A 16,348-nucleotide genomic window follows, 5' to 3' on the forward strand; every position below is an offset into this window, starting at 1 on the left:
ATTGGTTTCCGGATGATAACTCAAGAATGCTTAGGCCTAGGATCATGAAACTTCATAGTTGCATTGATCATGACTGGCAGATGACCCCTATTGATTTTCAGGTCACTAGGTCAAAGGTAAAGGTCACAGTGACTCAAAACAGTAAAATGGTTTCCGGATGATAACTCAAGAATGCTTACGCCTAGGATCATGAAACTTCATAGGTAAATTGATCATGACTGGCATATGACCCCTATTAGTTTTTAGGTCAAAGGTCAAGGTCACAGTGACTCGAAACAGCAAAATGGTTTCCAAATGATAACTCAAGAATAATAATGCCTATGATCATGAAACTTCAAAGGTACATTGATCATGACTGGCAGATGACCCCTATTGATTTTCAGGTCACTAGGTCAAAGGTCAAGGTCACAGTGACAAAAAACGTATTCACACAATGCTGCCACAACAACTGACAGCCCATATGGGGCATGTTTTACAATCAGCCCTTGTTTAAAAAGAGCAATATCGAAGCAATAAGTCCAGAATGACTTCCCCTTGAATATGAGAAAATTTTGAAATCCCACTTGTTTACGCAATTAATTCCACAGTTTTCATCCAATTATTCCCAAATTTGCACAGTATCTTTATATCAATGAGGACTTAAACCCTATTGAATGTGAGCAGTATCGGAGAAATAAGTACACAATAATCTCCTCTTGAATTTGAGAAAATTCTCCTTGTTTGCGCGATTAAGTACACAGTTTCCATCTTATGCTTTCCAAACTTGCACAGTGTTTATAGCAGTAGAGCGATTCAGGCCCTCATGGGCCTCTTGTTAACACCTTATCAGCATTAAAGATCTATTGACTTTGTCACGTGTCATGCTTAATTGTTATGAATGGAGCCGATAATTGCTTCTAATACACATTCGTATTCTTACATGCACCTGTATCGTTTGTGTTTTTATTTTTCGCGACTCTAAACAACTGAAGCGTGACCATTGTTTTCAGTTCAAACATGACTTTGGGAGTGAAATATACTGGCCGTTGGCTGTTATGGACAATTGGCCTTTATTCTCAACCGTAATATAGTCTGCAATTGACTGTTATTCTTAAGCGACCTTTATATAGGTCAGTTTTGACTTTATACTGATTGGAAAAAATCATTAAATTACAAGTGTATATCATACATACTAAAATCATCATAGATGACACACATACCAGACTGCTATTAAATCTTATTTTTGGTTTCAAAAGGTTCACAATGTCGGTAACCCTTAAACTAAATTAAAATCATTATTATTGGCTCACATACCAGGCTGATATTTTCTTTTTTTATCAAAAGGTTCACAATGTCGGTAACCCTGGGCAACGAGACTTACCCTGAGGTGAAGGGCAGCAGTGCTAAGAAGACCAAGAAGGAGGCAGCCTGTGTTGTTCTGCAGGATCTCATCAAGAAAGGACTGCTGCAGAGAAAGTTCAAAATCTCCACACCGGCTGTAAGTCACTTTTTGTGTACACAAAAGCTTTACCGTAATTACTGTATGTTTTTGGACACTTAAAAATATTAATTTGTTTCGTGTCCCAAAACTTAGATACAAAAATAATCACAAAATACAGGTGTCCAAAAACTTAGAGTCGAAAATTGAAGTGTCCAAAAATAGCGTTAATTGTATCAACAACTACTGGTAATAGCATGTGCTTGTAAAATACCATGCCGTATAGTATAAATTACAGTTATATATGTTTGCACTGCATTTTAAATAATTTTAAATGCTTAATTTATTTGACAGAAAGTTACTACAAGGTTGTACTTTGACCAATGAGTTCAAAGATGCACATGTGATGTACCGATACTCGCTAGTATGAACCTGTAATTAACGCAATAAAAAAAAGCAAACTATGAATTTTTTGTTTCTCCATTTCCAATAGTTGTTGTCTAACACATTCCATTGTTTGTAAAACTGTCACAGTTATTTTACTGAGAGGGGGTGCTACCATTGCGTTACTGTTTATTGGCACTACCCCTGGTAATTGTCATAACGCTTATGCTATCGGGTGAAACCATTGTTTAATACTGGTTTACAAGGTTATTTACCCAATAACGCAAATGTAATGGTCCGTTGCCCTCAGGCATGCACCTGCCATGTTTTATGATGTTAATCTGGTTGTAAAACCCCATGATCAAAGTGTCATTAGATATCAAAAACAGGACCGAAATTTTGTAAAATAGCGCTGTAAAATATACTGTCTGAATACTTAGAGACATTAATTATGGACGAAAACTCGTGTGTACGAAAATTATGAGTCAAGAAAAATAATTATTTTTGCTAAAAAAGGGGTGTCCGAAAACTTAGAGTGTCCGAAAACATAGAGTAATTACGGTACTCTTCTGTGTTCTATATTTTGGAAAAACCCACTACCAGTAGTATGTACAAACCATGCTGACCTATTTGAAACAGAATTAAAATGACATATCATATCAACTTTTATTATAATAAATAATTAGACTACAATAGGTTCACCAAAATTGTCTTAATTGTTACTAGCGATTTTGGAGATTCTGATTGCGTATATTAATAAATGTACTTTTTGTGATTCACACAAACCATTTATGGGTTATCTACCCTTGTTATCTCAATTGGTAAATTGCTGGGCTTCAAATTTGAGGATTGCAGGTTCAATTAATGGCCCTGTCACACAACTCGTGTGGGGATTGGTGACTGCCGATGATTTGACTGATATAATGTCAAAATTAATTGTTAAAAATATAAATTTACCAACAATATACATGTATTCACATGGAACGTGGATCTTCATTATTTACAACATCAAACTGATGAAAATTTGAATCTATAGACCATACCCACATGGAATGTCATTTAACTTGTTCAACAGGGAGCCCAGGCACCTGTTCAGCAGACAAAGATCAAACTCGGTATCCCTGGCAAGAATCCTGTGAGCATTCTCAACGAGTATGCACAGAAGATCAGCAAGAAACTCACGTTTGAATACACCCAGGATGGACCTCCGCACCGACCTAAGTAGGCGTTACACAATATTGCTTTATATCTGATCAACAGGGATGCATTTCTGAGAAGCATACTATATATATTCTAATATATATATATATATATATATATATATATATATATATATATATATATATATATATATATATATATATATAGTTATATATAGTTATATATATAGTTATATATATAGTTATATAAGTAAAATGTTATCATCCAGATTGTGAATATTATATAATAAAAGTAAAAACACGTGTCTGGGATTTTAAATATATATCGATATAGCCAACGCGTTTCGCCCAGCTCATCAGGGCATAATACAATATATTACAATGTCAAAATGTCATGGAGATAACGTCATATCAATTATGACGTCATAACGTCAATAAATATTCAAATGAAATTTAATTGGGGTTTAAATACATGTATAAAATGTTGTTGTTTGGCTAACCTAGCTGAAATATTGTTCAAAAATAGCTTATAAAATGGAAATATTTTTAATTTTGGTTCATAATGTGAACATTCATCTAAATGTTTACTTAAAGGCATCTGTCTTGTTGAGGGGTCTCGCATTTGTTGTTCATGGACAGATCGTCTATTTCTAAGTTTATCGTCAGTTTGGCCTATATAATATTTTTTGCATCCATTGCATACTAATACATAAATCACATTTTGTATATCACATGACATATTAGTTTTTATTTTGAACACTTTGCCATTAAAATCAAAAGAATTCCCTTCAATTATATAACCACAGAGGGCGCATCTAGGGTCATTACATTTGGATACTCTTGGTTCTTGAGATGAAAGATAAGATTTGGTTAACAGACGTTTTAAAGTAGGTGGCTGTCGCTTACATTTTATTATTTTCTGATCTGAAATTATTTTATTCATTACCGGGTCCGTTTTAAAAAAATTCAATGTTGTTTTTTAATACGCCAAACAGTTCTTTATTTTTTGGATTTTGTGTTGAAATAAATGGAATTATATTACTCTTGTCTTTTTGTGTTGATTTTGAAAGTTAGTCATGTTTAGGGATGGAAAGTGCCTTTTTAATACCTGTATTTATAATAGATTTTGGATATTTTCTTTGTATAAGTAAATGCTCAAGTTCTTTTAAATGTGTTAGTTTAAGTGTATCATTCGAAACTATAGTACAAATCCGTTTCGCTAAAGTGAAAGGAATATTTATCTTTGTGTGTTTATTATGCGCGAGGTAACATTAAACGTAAATCACGACAATAACCAGGAAAACAATAACATTTTGAAAGAGAAGCCTATAAATAAAAATGCAAATATCAAATATGACGTAATATTATATATTATGCCCTGATGAGCTGTGCGAAACGCGTTGGCTATATCAATATATATTTAAAATCCCAGACACATGTTTTTACTTTTATTATATATATATTTACATCATGTTATTAATATTTGCTCTATATCTGGACTTAACTCGCAGCAAAATTTCTCAGTGGGTACCGCTAAGAAAATTCTCAACCAGTAAAGTCAAGATAAAGAACGAATATTAATACGAAATAAACACTAATCACTTTCTTGCTGGTATGGTTGGAAATTGAGCGGAAACAATCAAAACAAGTAATAAAGGGTTTAAAACAGCGAAAAATGCCTGTCTCGGCATGGACGTGGCAATCTTGATTGTCACGTGATTTCCCCCTCTGATTATGTAAAGAACACTTCCACACCTGTATTAGTGAACCCATAGTATGATATAGATTAGTATGCTGGTAGGCATGACTGAGTATGACCCCTTACGATTTTCAGATCAAGAGATCAAAGGTCAAGGTTATTATACAGTAGTTTTTATGCCCTCGGATCGAATGATCGGGGCTATATTGTTTTTGGCCTGTCTGTCTGTCTTTCTGTCTGTCATTCTGTCCCAAAACTTTAACCTTACAGTAAAGTTTTGCAATAACTTTTGAAATATTGAACAAAGCAACTTAATATTTGGCATGCATGTGTATCTCATGGAGCTGCACATTTTGAGTGGTGAAAGGTCAAGGTCATCCTTCAAGGTCAAAGGTCAAAAATTTAAAACTTTAATATAGTAAAGTTTTGCAATAACTTTTGAAATATTGAACATAGCAACTTGATATTTGGCATGCATGTGTATCTCATGGAGCTGCACATTTTGAGTGGTGAAAGGTTAAGGTCAATGTCATCCTTCAAGGTCAAAGGTCCAAAAAAAAAATTGCGGCGTATTAGGGGGCATTGTGTTTCTGACAAACACATCTCTTGTTAAAATGAAAAATGTCTTAGTAAATGATGAACGGAAAAATTGCTACAAGTTTGCAACTTGCATTTTGTACAAACAACTCTTGAATTTCTATGCTTTTTGTAGACAAGGTTTTTAAGCGCTTAGATCTACCAAGATTTTCCAAGGACATCATATACTCAAATAGCAGAAATATGGAAAGTAACTGCATGTAATTTGATCGTAGTTCACATCTTTATGTAAACAAGTTTTTTAAGAACGTATGCACTTTTCTTAACAGCAATAGAATAGTATCAGATTTCATTAGAGCAGTTGTCACTTACTAGCAGCTGTATGTGCACTGATGGTTGGTTGGTAAGACAGTCATCCCAGGAAAAAGGTGAGTTGGTTTACTAACCACAGTATAATGCCTATCGTACTGTTGAACACAAACAACTTTCAAATAAACACACATACATTAGTCTAAAAATCAAATGACTTTATCTCATATGTGTCATAATTGCTAATTTATCAATTACCATTTCCAACTTGCAGATTATCTGCAAAGCTCCATCAGAAGTTAATAAAGAGATGATCAATACATATGACAGAATTGCAATACAGATAGTATAGTGGGTGCAAGTATATACGATCATGTTTGTATTTCTGATCATTTTCAGCTCACTTGTACTGATTTTACAAAAATGTTTCTTTGGCAATCCTCTTTGAAAAAATCAAAGTGTTCCAGTCTTTTGATGTATATGGTAATTTGGGCCAAAAACGGTAAAAAAATACTAATCTGAAATGGCAAGGCCTAGAAATTTTATATTTGGTATGTAGCATATTTAAATGGTCCTCAACACCAGTTTTATATAGATATAGCATATACCTTTAGAAATCTTCTTGTCTGAAACATCATGGCTTTCTTATTCATTATATATAACGTCTAGAGGTCTTCTACAAAGTTTCTTAACATAATGCCCCTGGGTTCAAGACTTGTGTCACCAAAACTGGGGTGACAAGTGTTACATTGACTTATGAAGGGAAAATCTGTAAAAGAATTTAGTCTGAAAATGCAAATCCCACGACTTTCATATTCACATTGGTATCATCTAGAGGTCCTCTTTAGGGTGTGGCTCTGTTGGTTCCAATTAACCCTTTCCTGCTAGGAAGTAGATTTAAAGTGGCTACATGCAACCAGCTTTAAACCAGAACAGCCTGCTAGTCGTTTACAGTCTGTTCCGGTTTTATTCTGTTTGCTGCTCATCAGTCTCTTAGGCTTGGAAAGGAAACTTTCAAATCCTGAATCTATTAAGAGAGTTCTAAAATTAAATTTAATTTTCTAACGGACTACCAACTAGTGAACATGGGTATCTGAGTGGTAAAGGGTTAAACTGTTAAATTGCCTCTTAAATAATACCTCCTTGTTCAGGTTTAAAATCGTAGCTGTGCTGGATGAGGAGAGATTTCCAGAGGTCTCGGCCATGAATAAGAAGGAGGGGAACGTAGAGGCTGCACAGCTGGCCCTGGATGTGTTGGAGGAGAGGGGAGACTACCTGCCTCCCAAAGCCATCCTGGGCAAAGTGGTAAGAGTTAGCCTCCTTGAATGTACAGCTACTGGAGTAGGGGAGATTACCTGCCTCTCAAAGCCATCCTGTGGAAAGTGGTAAGAGTTAGCCCCCTTGAATGCATAGGTACTGGAGAAAGGGAGATTACCTGCCTCCCATCGCCATTCTGTGGAAAGTGATGAGTTAGCCCCCTTGCATGTATAGCTACTATATAAGGGGAGATTACCTGCCTCTCAAAGCCATTCTGTGGAAAGTGGTAAGAGTTATTCCCCTTGAATGCACAACTACTGGAGAAGGGGATGATACCTGCCTTCCAAAACCATCCTGGGGAAAATGATAAGAGTTAGCCCCCTTGAATGTACAGGCACTGGAGGATGGGAGACTACCTGCCTTCCAAAGCCATCCTGGGCAAAGTGGTTAGAGTTAGCACCCTTGAATGTATAGCTAAAGTAGATGGGGTGACTACCTTCCACCCAAAGCCGTTCTGTAGAAAGTGTAAGTCCTCTTGAATGTACAGGAACTGGAGTAGGGGAGATTACCTGCCTCCCAAAGCCATCGTGGGAAAAGTGGTAAGAGTTAACACCCTTAAATGTATAGGTACTGGATAAGGGGAGATTACCTGCCTCCCAGAGCCATCCTGGGCAAAGTGGTAAGAGTAAGCACCCTTGAATGTACAGGTACTGGTGTAGGGGAGATAACCTGCCTCAAAAGCCATCCTGGGCAAAGTGGTAAGAGTTAGCTCCCTTGAATGTACCGGTACTGGAGTTGGGAAATTACCTGCCTTCCAAAGCCATCTGTGGAAAGTGGTAAGAGTTAGTCCCTTTGAATGCACAGGTACTGGAAAAGAGAAGACTACCTGTCTTCCAAAACCATCCTTGGGAAATGGGTAAGAGTTAGCACCCTTGAATGTACAGGTCCTGGAGAAGGGGAGACTACCTGCCTCCTAAAGCCATTCTGTGGAAAGTGATAAGAGTTAGCCCCCCCCCCCCCTTTGAATTTACAGCTACCAAAGAAGGGGAGACTACCTGTCTCCCAAGGCCATCCTGTGGAAAGTGGTATGAGTTAATCCCCTTGAATGCACAGCTACTGGAGAAGGGGGTGATACCTGCCTAACAAAACCATCTTGAGGAAAGAGGTTGGAGTTTTTTACCTTGCATGCAAAGGTACTGGAGAAAGGGTGATTACCTGCCTTCCTAAACCATCCTGGGGAAAGTGGTAAGAGTTAGTCCCCTTGAATGTACAGGTACTGGAGAAGGGGAGACTATCTGCCTTCCAAAACCATCCTTGGGAATGTGGTAAGAGTAAGCACCCTTGCATGTACGGGTTCTATAGAAGGGGAGATTACCTGCCTTCCAAAACCATCCTTTGGAAAGTGGTAAGAGTAAGCCCCCTTGCATGTACGGGTTCTATAGAAGGGGAGATTTCCTGCCTTCCAAAACCCTCCTGGGGAAAGTGGTAAGAGTTAGAGTAATTGCCCTTGATTGTTAAGACTCGCCATACTGTGTAAAGTAGTAAGTGTTACACTTATACAGAATATGTGAAAGTTGTTATCCCCTTGAATGTGCAGAAACTGGGGGAAAGGGGAACTTCATCTTCTAAAATCCATTCTTGGGATAGTTGGTAAGAATTTCACTTGCTGTCGATGTGATTTTGAGAAGTGGTTGACTTATATCTTATATCAAAGTAAAACGGGTATGGTTTTCTTATGTCTGTAAAATGGTCTGTTAAAATCAAGTTGGTTTCTACATGATATATAGAAAACACTTAACACTCATAAGAGAATTGAGCATAGAAATCTGTTGATTCCTGTGAGATACCTATTGTCTATGAGCACAGGTTAATATTCAACGGCAACCAACAATATCATCTATGTATGGATATAATAACTTACGTTTGACTTTCATATGAGCCTTGATATGTGAAAAGGGGGTTTAATGCAAGTGCGTAGTGTCATCCCAGATTAACCTTTGCAGTCCGCACAGGCTAATCTGGGATGATACTTTCCGCCTAAACTGGATTTTCACTTACAGTAGACTTATTTCAAGTAAAAAATAAAATGAGAGCATGAAGTGATGTCCTTGATAAGCCCATGCAGACTACTGAAGCTAATCTGCCATGACCTTTCAACCACATGCATTAAGCCCTATTTTCCCAGAACGCTTTGCATATTGTTTTTTTGTCCAGATGAAAAACAGCGCCAGTGTCATGATACCCCCACACGAGATGGAGCTTCATGACAGAGTTGCCACGGTTACAATGACCAAACTGGCGGAGCTACTCCTGCAGACGCCAGAGGCCCTGGTTGGCCGAAAGGTGGTGGCTGCCATAGTGATGACCGATAACAACAACAACCTGTCGCGTGTGGTCAGCCTTGGAACAGGTGCTGTGACACGGGTTGAGTGACAACCACTTTACTCTTAACAGATTTAGCCTCTTTCGGGGAAATCTAGGTTTATTGCATTTGTGTACAATGTCTTCCCACATTAGCCTGTGCAGTCTGCATAGGCTACGGTAATCAGGGACATCTTTTTCCGCTTTTATGGAATTTAAATTTTAAGGAGGTCTGTTTATAGCAAAAGTCTTAGGACAACAATTTACGCTCATGTATTAAGTCCAATTTTCTCAGAACGAGGCTCAATTTGTGACAGATCGACACAACAATTGTTGTTATACCCCCCCACGCACACTATATTGGACTCGGTTTGTCTTTTTATGCCTCCGGTAGGGTGGCATATAGCAGTTGAACTGTCAATCCGTTTGTCTGTCTGTCTGTTTGTGTGTCCGTCCGAAAACTTTAACATTGGCCATAACTTTTTCAATATTGAAGATAGCAACTTGAATGTGTATCTGATGAAGCTGCACATTTTGAGTGGTGAAAGTTCAAAATCAAGGTCATCCTTCAAGGTCAAAAGTCAAAAAATACTATCCAAGGGAAGTAAGCTTTAAAAGGGAGATAATTTCTAAACCTGCCAAATGATATATTGGAATTAAGTCATGTGGCATTATTCGCGTCCATATATTACACATGTATTGTTTGTTTAAATTTTAATTTGTTAGTGTATAATTTAGTTTTTAGCTCTACTATTATATATGAAATATATATAGTGGAGCTATCCTACTCACCCCGGCGTTGGCGTTAGCGTTGGCGTTAGCGTGCAAATGTTAAAGTTTGCGTACTACCCCAAATATTTCCAATGTCCCTTGACATGTTGCTTTCATATTTTGCATACTTGTTTACCATCATGACCCCAACCTATAAACAAGAGCAGACAACTGTATCAAGCATTGTGACAGAATTATGGCCCCTTTTATACTTAGAATATGCATATTATTGATAAATCTATGTTAAAGTTTGACAAAACAACACTTACCTGACATACCACAATGCACTCCACCCAAACCATCCCCCTCGCATCCCCCCAGAACTCCCCCCCCAACCCCCCCTCCCCCAACCCCCCCTCCCCCCTCAATTTTTTTTTCCCTATTTTTGAAAGATCATCTATATACCCCCTCTCTCCCATCCCGCCCCCCACCCCCCCCCCCCCCCCAAAAAAAAAATAATTAAATAATTGTTTTCTTATTTTTGAGAGATCATCTATTAAATGATCACACACACACATTATACCCCCCCCCCCCCCCCCCCGCCCCCCTCTCCATGATGGCTTACGTTATACTGTCAAGCACTCGAATAGTCGAGCGCGCTGTCCGCTGACAGCTCTTGTTTAACAATTCTTTGTACTTGCTTGATATTTGACAGGCATTGCTATTTAAGAGGTACATGTACAAATATAGTTCTAATTAATATAAACACAAGGGTGCTTTGATTTTAGGTAATAGGTGTGTCCATGGTAACAAGATCACGGAGGATGGTACTGTGTTGCATGACTCACATGCAGAAATACTGGCCAAGAGGGGATTCAAAAGGTATGTAGGCTCTCTATTTAATAGTGTAACTTCATGGTGTGGTCCACTGCAAAGTTTGTTAAAATTATGACCTTGAGGTTAAAACTGGGTCACCAGTTTTACATGGAATTAAATAGGATAAAATCTTGTTTTGAGCACTAGCAATTCATCATGAAAGCATTTCTATGTCCTCTCCCCCCTTGACTCTGATTCAAGACACGAGGTGTGAGTTGCTAGTTTAAGTATGTGCATGTTATAAACTGTTCAACCGCTAAGATTGACAAGGCATTCACTGAAAATTGTGAATGCCAATGCTCCTTTGTTGAGAGAAATACTGTAAAAACAGTGGAGCATTTATCAAACATAAAAGTTGTTTACTTACAGATACCTGTACGCCCTTCTGGTGCACGACCCCCTGTGTCTACTGAATAAGGGGGAGGATGAGAAGTTCAGATTCAAGCCTCATATCACATTCCATCTGTACATATCTGTGGCCCCATGTGGGGACGGAGCACTTTTTGTACCCAGGTTGGTGTTTTACAAGTTTTGATGATCTGGTATGAAAATTGTTTGTGTTTTATCCCAGGTAAAGAAAACAGAACGAATATCAGTGTGTATACTTGTATATTTCCCTATGTTTGTTCAACACATTACATATGGAGATTTCACTACCTTTGCTATCTGCTAGGTGCTTTAATTCTTCTGTTTCTGATGCCAGCCTGTATATTGCAGTGATGGTACGAGCGGGAATGGTTGTCGCGGTGACGAGCACAACCCCATCTTCAATAAGCCACAAACACAGGCATTAATGCGCGCAAAACAGGAAAATGGTAAAGCTTTTTTTGTCACCTTTCATTTTTAATGCTCCCGAACCAGCGGTTCTGGGGGCATATTAAAATTGCACCGTCCGTCCGTTAGTTAGTCCTTCCGTCCGTATAATCGACGAAATTGACCCAGACTGTCCTGAGTTAAGGCCCTTGAATCATCGTTAAATTGTTTTTTGTTTTTGTTTCTCCTCAATAACTCGAGCAAATGTCATAGGATCTTCGCCACACTTCATGAAAATGTGTAAGGCAATAACATCTAGGTCAAGTGTGATAATCGGCCAAATTGACCCAGACACTGTTGAGTTATGACCCTTGAATCATCGAAAAATTGCGTTTTTTAGTTTGACTATTATAAATGAAATATATATAATAGAGCTATCCTACTCACCCCGGCGTCGGCGTTCCCGTTCACGCTTGCATGAGCATTGGAATGTTAAAGTTTGCGTACCACCTCAAATATTTCCTATGTCCCTTGACATATTACTTTTATATTTTGCATACTTCTTAACCAACATGACCCCAACCTATAAACAAGAGCAGACAACTGTATCAAGCATTTTGTAAGAATTATGGCCCTTTTTTCACTAAGAATATGCATATTATTGATAAATCTATGTTAAAGTTTGTGTACCACCTCAAATATTTCCTATGCCCTTTGACATATTGCTTTTATATTTTGCATACTTCTTTACCAACATGACCCCAATCTATAAACAAGAGAAGACAACTGTATCAAGTATTTTGTAAGGATTATGGCCCTTTTTTCACTTGAAAAATTGAAAATTTTGTTTAGTTTTGTGTTTAGATCCACTTTTTTCCTAAAGTGTCAAAGCTATTGCTTTACCTACTTTAATAAGGGGACTTTACAGGCAAAGTAATTTTACTCTGACTGGCATTTTGTCAGAATTATGGCCCATTTTATACTTAGATAATTGAACATTTGGTTAAGTTTTGTGTGTTGGTCCATTTTTCTCCTAAAGTATCATAGCTATAATTGCTTCAGACTTGGACTACTCGCTAAATGCCATAAGGGGACTGTACAGGAAAAGTTGCATAACTCTTGTTGGCATTTTAATGGAATTATGGCCCTTTTTAGCTCACCTGTCACGAAGTGACATGGTGGGCTTATGTGACCGTGTGATGACCGGCGTCCGTATGTGCGTGCATGCGTGTGTGCGTCTGTGCGTGCATGTGTCCGTCAACAATTTGTTTGTGTAGACAGTAGAGGTCACAGTTTTCATCCAATCTTTATGAAATTTGGTAAGAATGTTTATATTGATGAAATCTGGGTTGGGATTGTATTTGGGTCATCTGAGGTCAAAAACTAGGTCAAATAATAGAAAAACCTTGTGTAGACAAAAGAGGTCGCAGTTTTCATCCAATCTTTATGAAATTTGGTCAGAATGTTTATTTTAATGAAATCTGGGTTGGGATTGTATTTGGGTCATCTGGGGTCAAACACTAGGTCAAAACTAGGTCAAATAATAGAAAAACCTTGTGTTGACAGTAGAGGTCACAGTTTTCATCCAATCTTTAAGAAATTTGGTCAGAATGTTTATCTTGATGAAATCTGGGTTGGGATTGTATTTGGGTCATCTGGGGTCAAAAACTAGGTCACTAGGTCAAAAACTAGGTCAAATAATAGAAAAACCTTGTGTTGACAGTAGAGGTCCTCGGTATAGACCCTGCATGTCCTAGGTGCCAGGAACCACTCACTGCGCCCCACATGCTGCTACACTGTCCTAACCATAAGGCGCAGAGGGACCACCTCGAAGCTGCATTGCACTCCCATGGACTAGTTTTTAACCTTACCAACGTGCTAGACCCCAAGGGAGCAGCTAGGGGCCCGGTCTTCTCTGCCCTCGCCAAATACTTACTAGATTGTCTAATAACTGACAAAATCTAGGTCATTGGGGGAGGGAGAGCAGCCAACACCCACCTAATTATACAGTCTTGTGACTGTTTTCTTTTAAAAATGTGTAATCTCTACACAAACCTGATGTAATCAAATAATTGTGTTGGATTTGTGTCGCTTTTACACAACCTTTATTTTAGCTTTTAATGGGTTTATTGTTCTACCCCGCCCTTTCTAAATCAGGCCAATGGCATTGACCTGGTCTTCTTTATTTTCATACATTTTTTATGAGAGTATGACGTTAGTCCACCATTTACATTTTTCAGTTTTTTAATATAATCATATTTTATGGCATTTCTTACTACAAGAAAGGACGAGGCTGTCCAGTAACCTGGGATTGTTGGCTGCATTGCACCCCCTCCCTTCCTCTTTGACACCCCATCCTTTCCCCTTCAAACTCGAAGAACCATGTCGGACTGGAGTGCACAGTACAGGGCCTTATACCATGATAAATACCTATTTAGCCCTATCCAGGACAAAGTATTGTCGACTTTGTTGAAACTGCTAATTTTGATCCTTGGAGTACATTAAATATTGTTATAACAGCTATTTTGTGTAGCAATTTCATTATTTTTGTGAAAAACTGCTATTTTATATAGCAAATTGCCTTAATTTTTATCTCAATATTGCTATTCCTACACCATAGCAACCATTTTACTTTGTATTGCATTAACTCATGTTAAAAATTGCTACTTTTAGAGCAAATATCCTTATTTTTTATATTAAATTGCTATTTTATATAGCAAATTGCCTCAGTTTTTCTGTTTAATTGTCATTTTGCATACCATACAAGGTACTATAGTATTATTTCCTCCATTGTTATCACCAATTTATTAATAATATTGGTTAGACTAGAGCTTTTTGGGTTTATTTTAATGCATCTAGGTAATATTTGGTCTTTTTACCATTTTATATCTTACCATTATCAATTTTCCTTCAATAGTATACAAACTATTTTTCATTTACCGTGCACTCCCTCTGGTCCAGGGGAAACAACCATTGAAGACTCCATCACCACAATTACCTCCCTTAGTACAACTGAGTGACACCACCTCTGCTGGCTCTTCTTTTCCCCCACCCACATCGGCCTACACTTCCAAAAATCTCTCCTTCTTTCATCCCTCCAGGGTGGCAACATGTATTTTAAATATATAAATGCATATAGTTCTGTACATATTGTAAATAATGTACCTTCTTGTACAAATTTAGCTGTTTTTGTCTCATTTTTAACTGTAAAGCACATTGTCTTATCCTTAATTTTTATGTGGCCCTATGAAGGTGACCGTTTGGAGACACGTAAGTTATTGCCCTTAACATATACGGGTTTTTTACTAAACCCACTTTTAAATATTGTTTTAACGCCACTCTGGGGGGACCTCTCTTCGCCATAGCCCAATCTTCCTTAAGTTCCATACAGACAGGGTCTTACGTTGGAGCATTACGGCTATATTCCCTGTCTGCAAGTGTTCAACATTGAGCCACATACATAAACTTGTACTCATTACTTTTTAACAACTCAATACTCAACTGCAACATTAATATATAATTGAGAGTTACACTCCCTATGTTATATCATATATTGTCTTTTTTTCCTTTCCTTTTCATATAATTACATGTACACATGCAACTTCACTTTACATTTGAGAGCTGTTAAATCAGGCTCTGGCATCCCTATTAATTAAAGTTCATATATATAAACATATCTCACCAATGATTAGATCTTGTTGTGTCGCATTTAGTTTAAACCTTAAATATATTCATAAAAATGGTACTTGACTGTGTATGTAAACATATTGTGGCAATGTTCAACCACTTTGTGATCTGGAAAACCCTCGAGTATTATTATTGTATTATTCAAACATATTACACATATGTGTATCCCTTTTATCTATAAGACTTATATTTAAATAGTCCTATTTGGACTCTTAACATTTAAAACACAGATCACAAAGTCTAAAGACTCCAACAAAACCCATTGCAGTATATACTGAACAATGGGTCTGGTAATGATGATGCCACATACAACAGGTTGTGTGTTTTCACCATCTTTACTTATAAAAATTGGGCTATTCTTTCTCTCTCCTCCTTAAAAAACAATACAAACAATAACATACAATAACAACATCATATTAATGATAATAATTAATAATAAGTACAGTAACATAACAAAAACATAGTAATCTAATACTATAAAACAACTCCAAGTTCTTTTGGAATAACTCATCCTTTTCTTTCATTTATATTTTTGCATATAAACTATTATTGTTTACTTTTTCTAAAAGTACAAAGTCAGCCGTGGGAAAATCTATTTTTAAACGGATTGACCTACTGGCAATCCTTAATGAGAAATTTCGGCCAATCAGCGCCATCGTTTTATAAGCGCATCAACCAATTAAAACGCCGCTTTTTAACAGCGTTAGGCCTATCCACTGTAAAGCACTGCGTCTTTTTAACGCTTCATATAAAGGTTATATATTTTTAAACCAATAGCTTTTTATTAAGGCACCACACCAACACTGCAAAGTTCTATATTTATACTAATGGTACAGCCCAGTAAAATCGGGCTGTCCATTTTATGGCCGTTTTCGGCTTTTTTATGCAGAGTTCTATGTTAAGCAGTGTGCTCGGGCAATGGTTTTTAACCGAAGTCCCGAGGGTAAATAACCCCATTAGTCAGTCAGACAGTAGAGGTCACAGTTTTCATCCAATCTTTATGAAATTTGGTCAGAATGTTTATCTTGATGAAATCTGGGTTGGGATTGTATTTGGGTCATCTGGGGTCAAAAACTAGGTCACTAGGTCAAAAACTAGGTCAAATAATAGAAAAACCTTGTGTATTCAGTAGAGGTCACAGTTTTCATCCAATCTTAATGAAATTTAGTCAGAATGTTTATCTTAATGAAATCTGGG

At 37.3% G+C, this 16,348-nt stretch overlaps 1 protein-coding gene across 1 annotated transcript in view; it reads left to right on the top strand.

The window, feature by feature from the left end:
* Window positions 1-16,348, top strand: part of LOC127856227 (double-stranded RNA-specific adenosine deaminase-like) — a 120,979-nt gene that overhangs the window by 58,340 nt on the left and 46,291 nt on the right. Inside the window, exons 5-11 of the mRNA XM_052392319.1 lie at window positions 1,324-1,477; window positions 2,877-3,022; window positions 6,658-6,811; window positions 8,978-9,173; window positions 10,624-10,717; window positions 11,081-11,224; window positions 11,429-11,526. Coding sequence (XP_052248279.1) covers window positions 1,324-1,477; window positions 2,877-3,022; window positions 6,658-6,811; window positions 8,978-9,173; window positions 10,624-10,717; window positions 11,081-11,224; window positions 11,429-11,526 — 986 coding nt within the window. The remainder of the gene's footprint in view (window positions 1-1,323; window positions 1,478-2,876; window positions 3,023-6,657; window positions 6,812-8,977; window positions 9,174-10,623; window positions 10,718-11,080; window positions 11,225-11,428; window positions 11,527-16,348) is intronic.

Source organism: Dreissena polymorpha, chromosome 13 (assembly GCF_020536995.1).
Source record: "Dreissena polymorpha isolate Duluth1 chromosome 13, UMN_Dpol_1.0, whole genome shotgun sequence".
NCBI lineage: Eukaryota > Metazoa > Mollusca > Bivalvia > Myida > Dreissenidae > Dreissena > Dreissena polymorpha.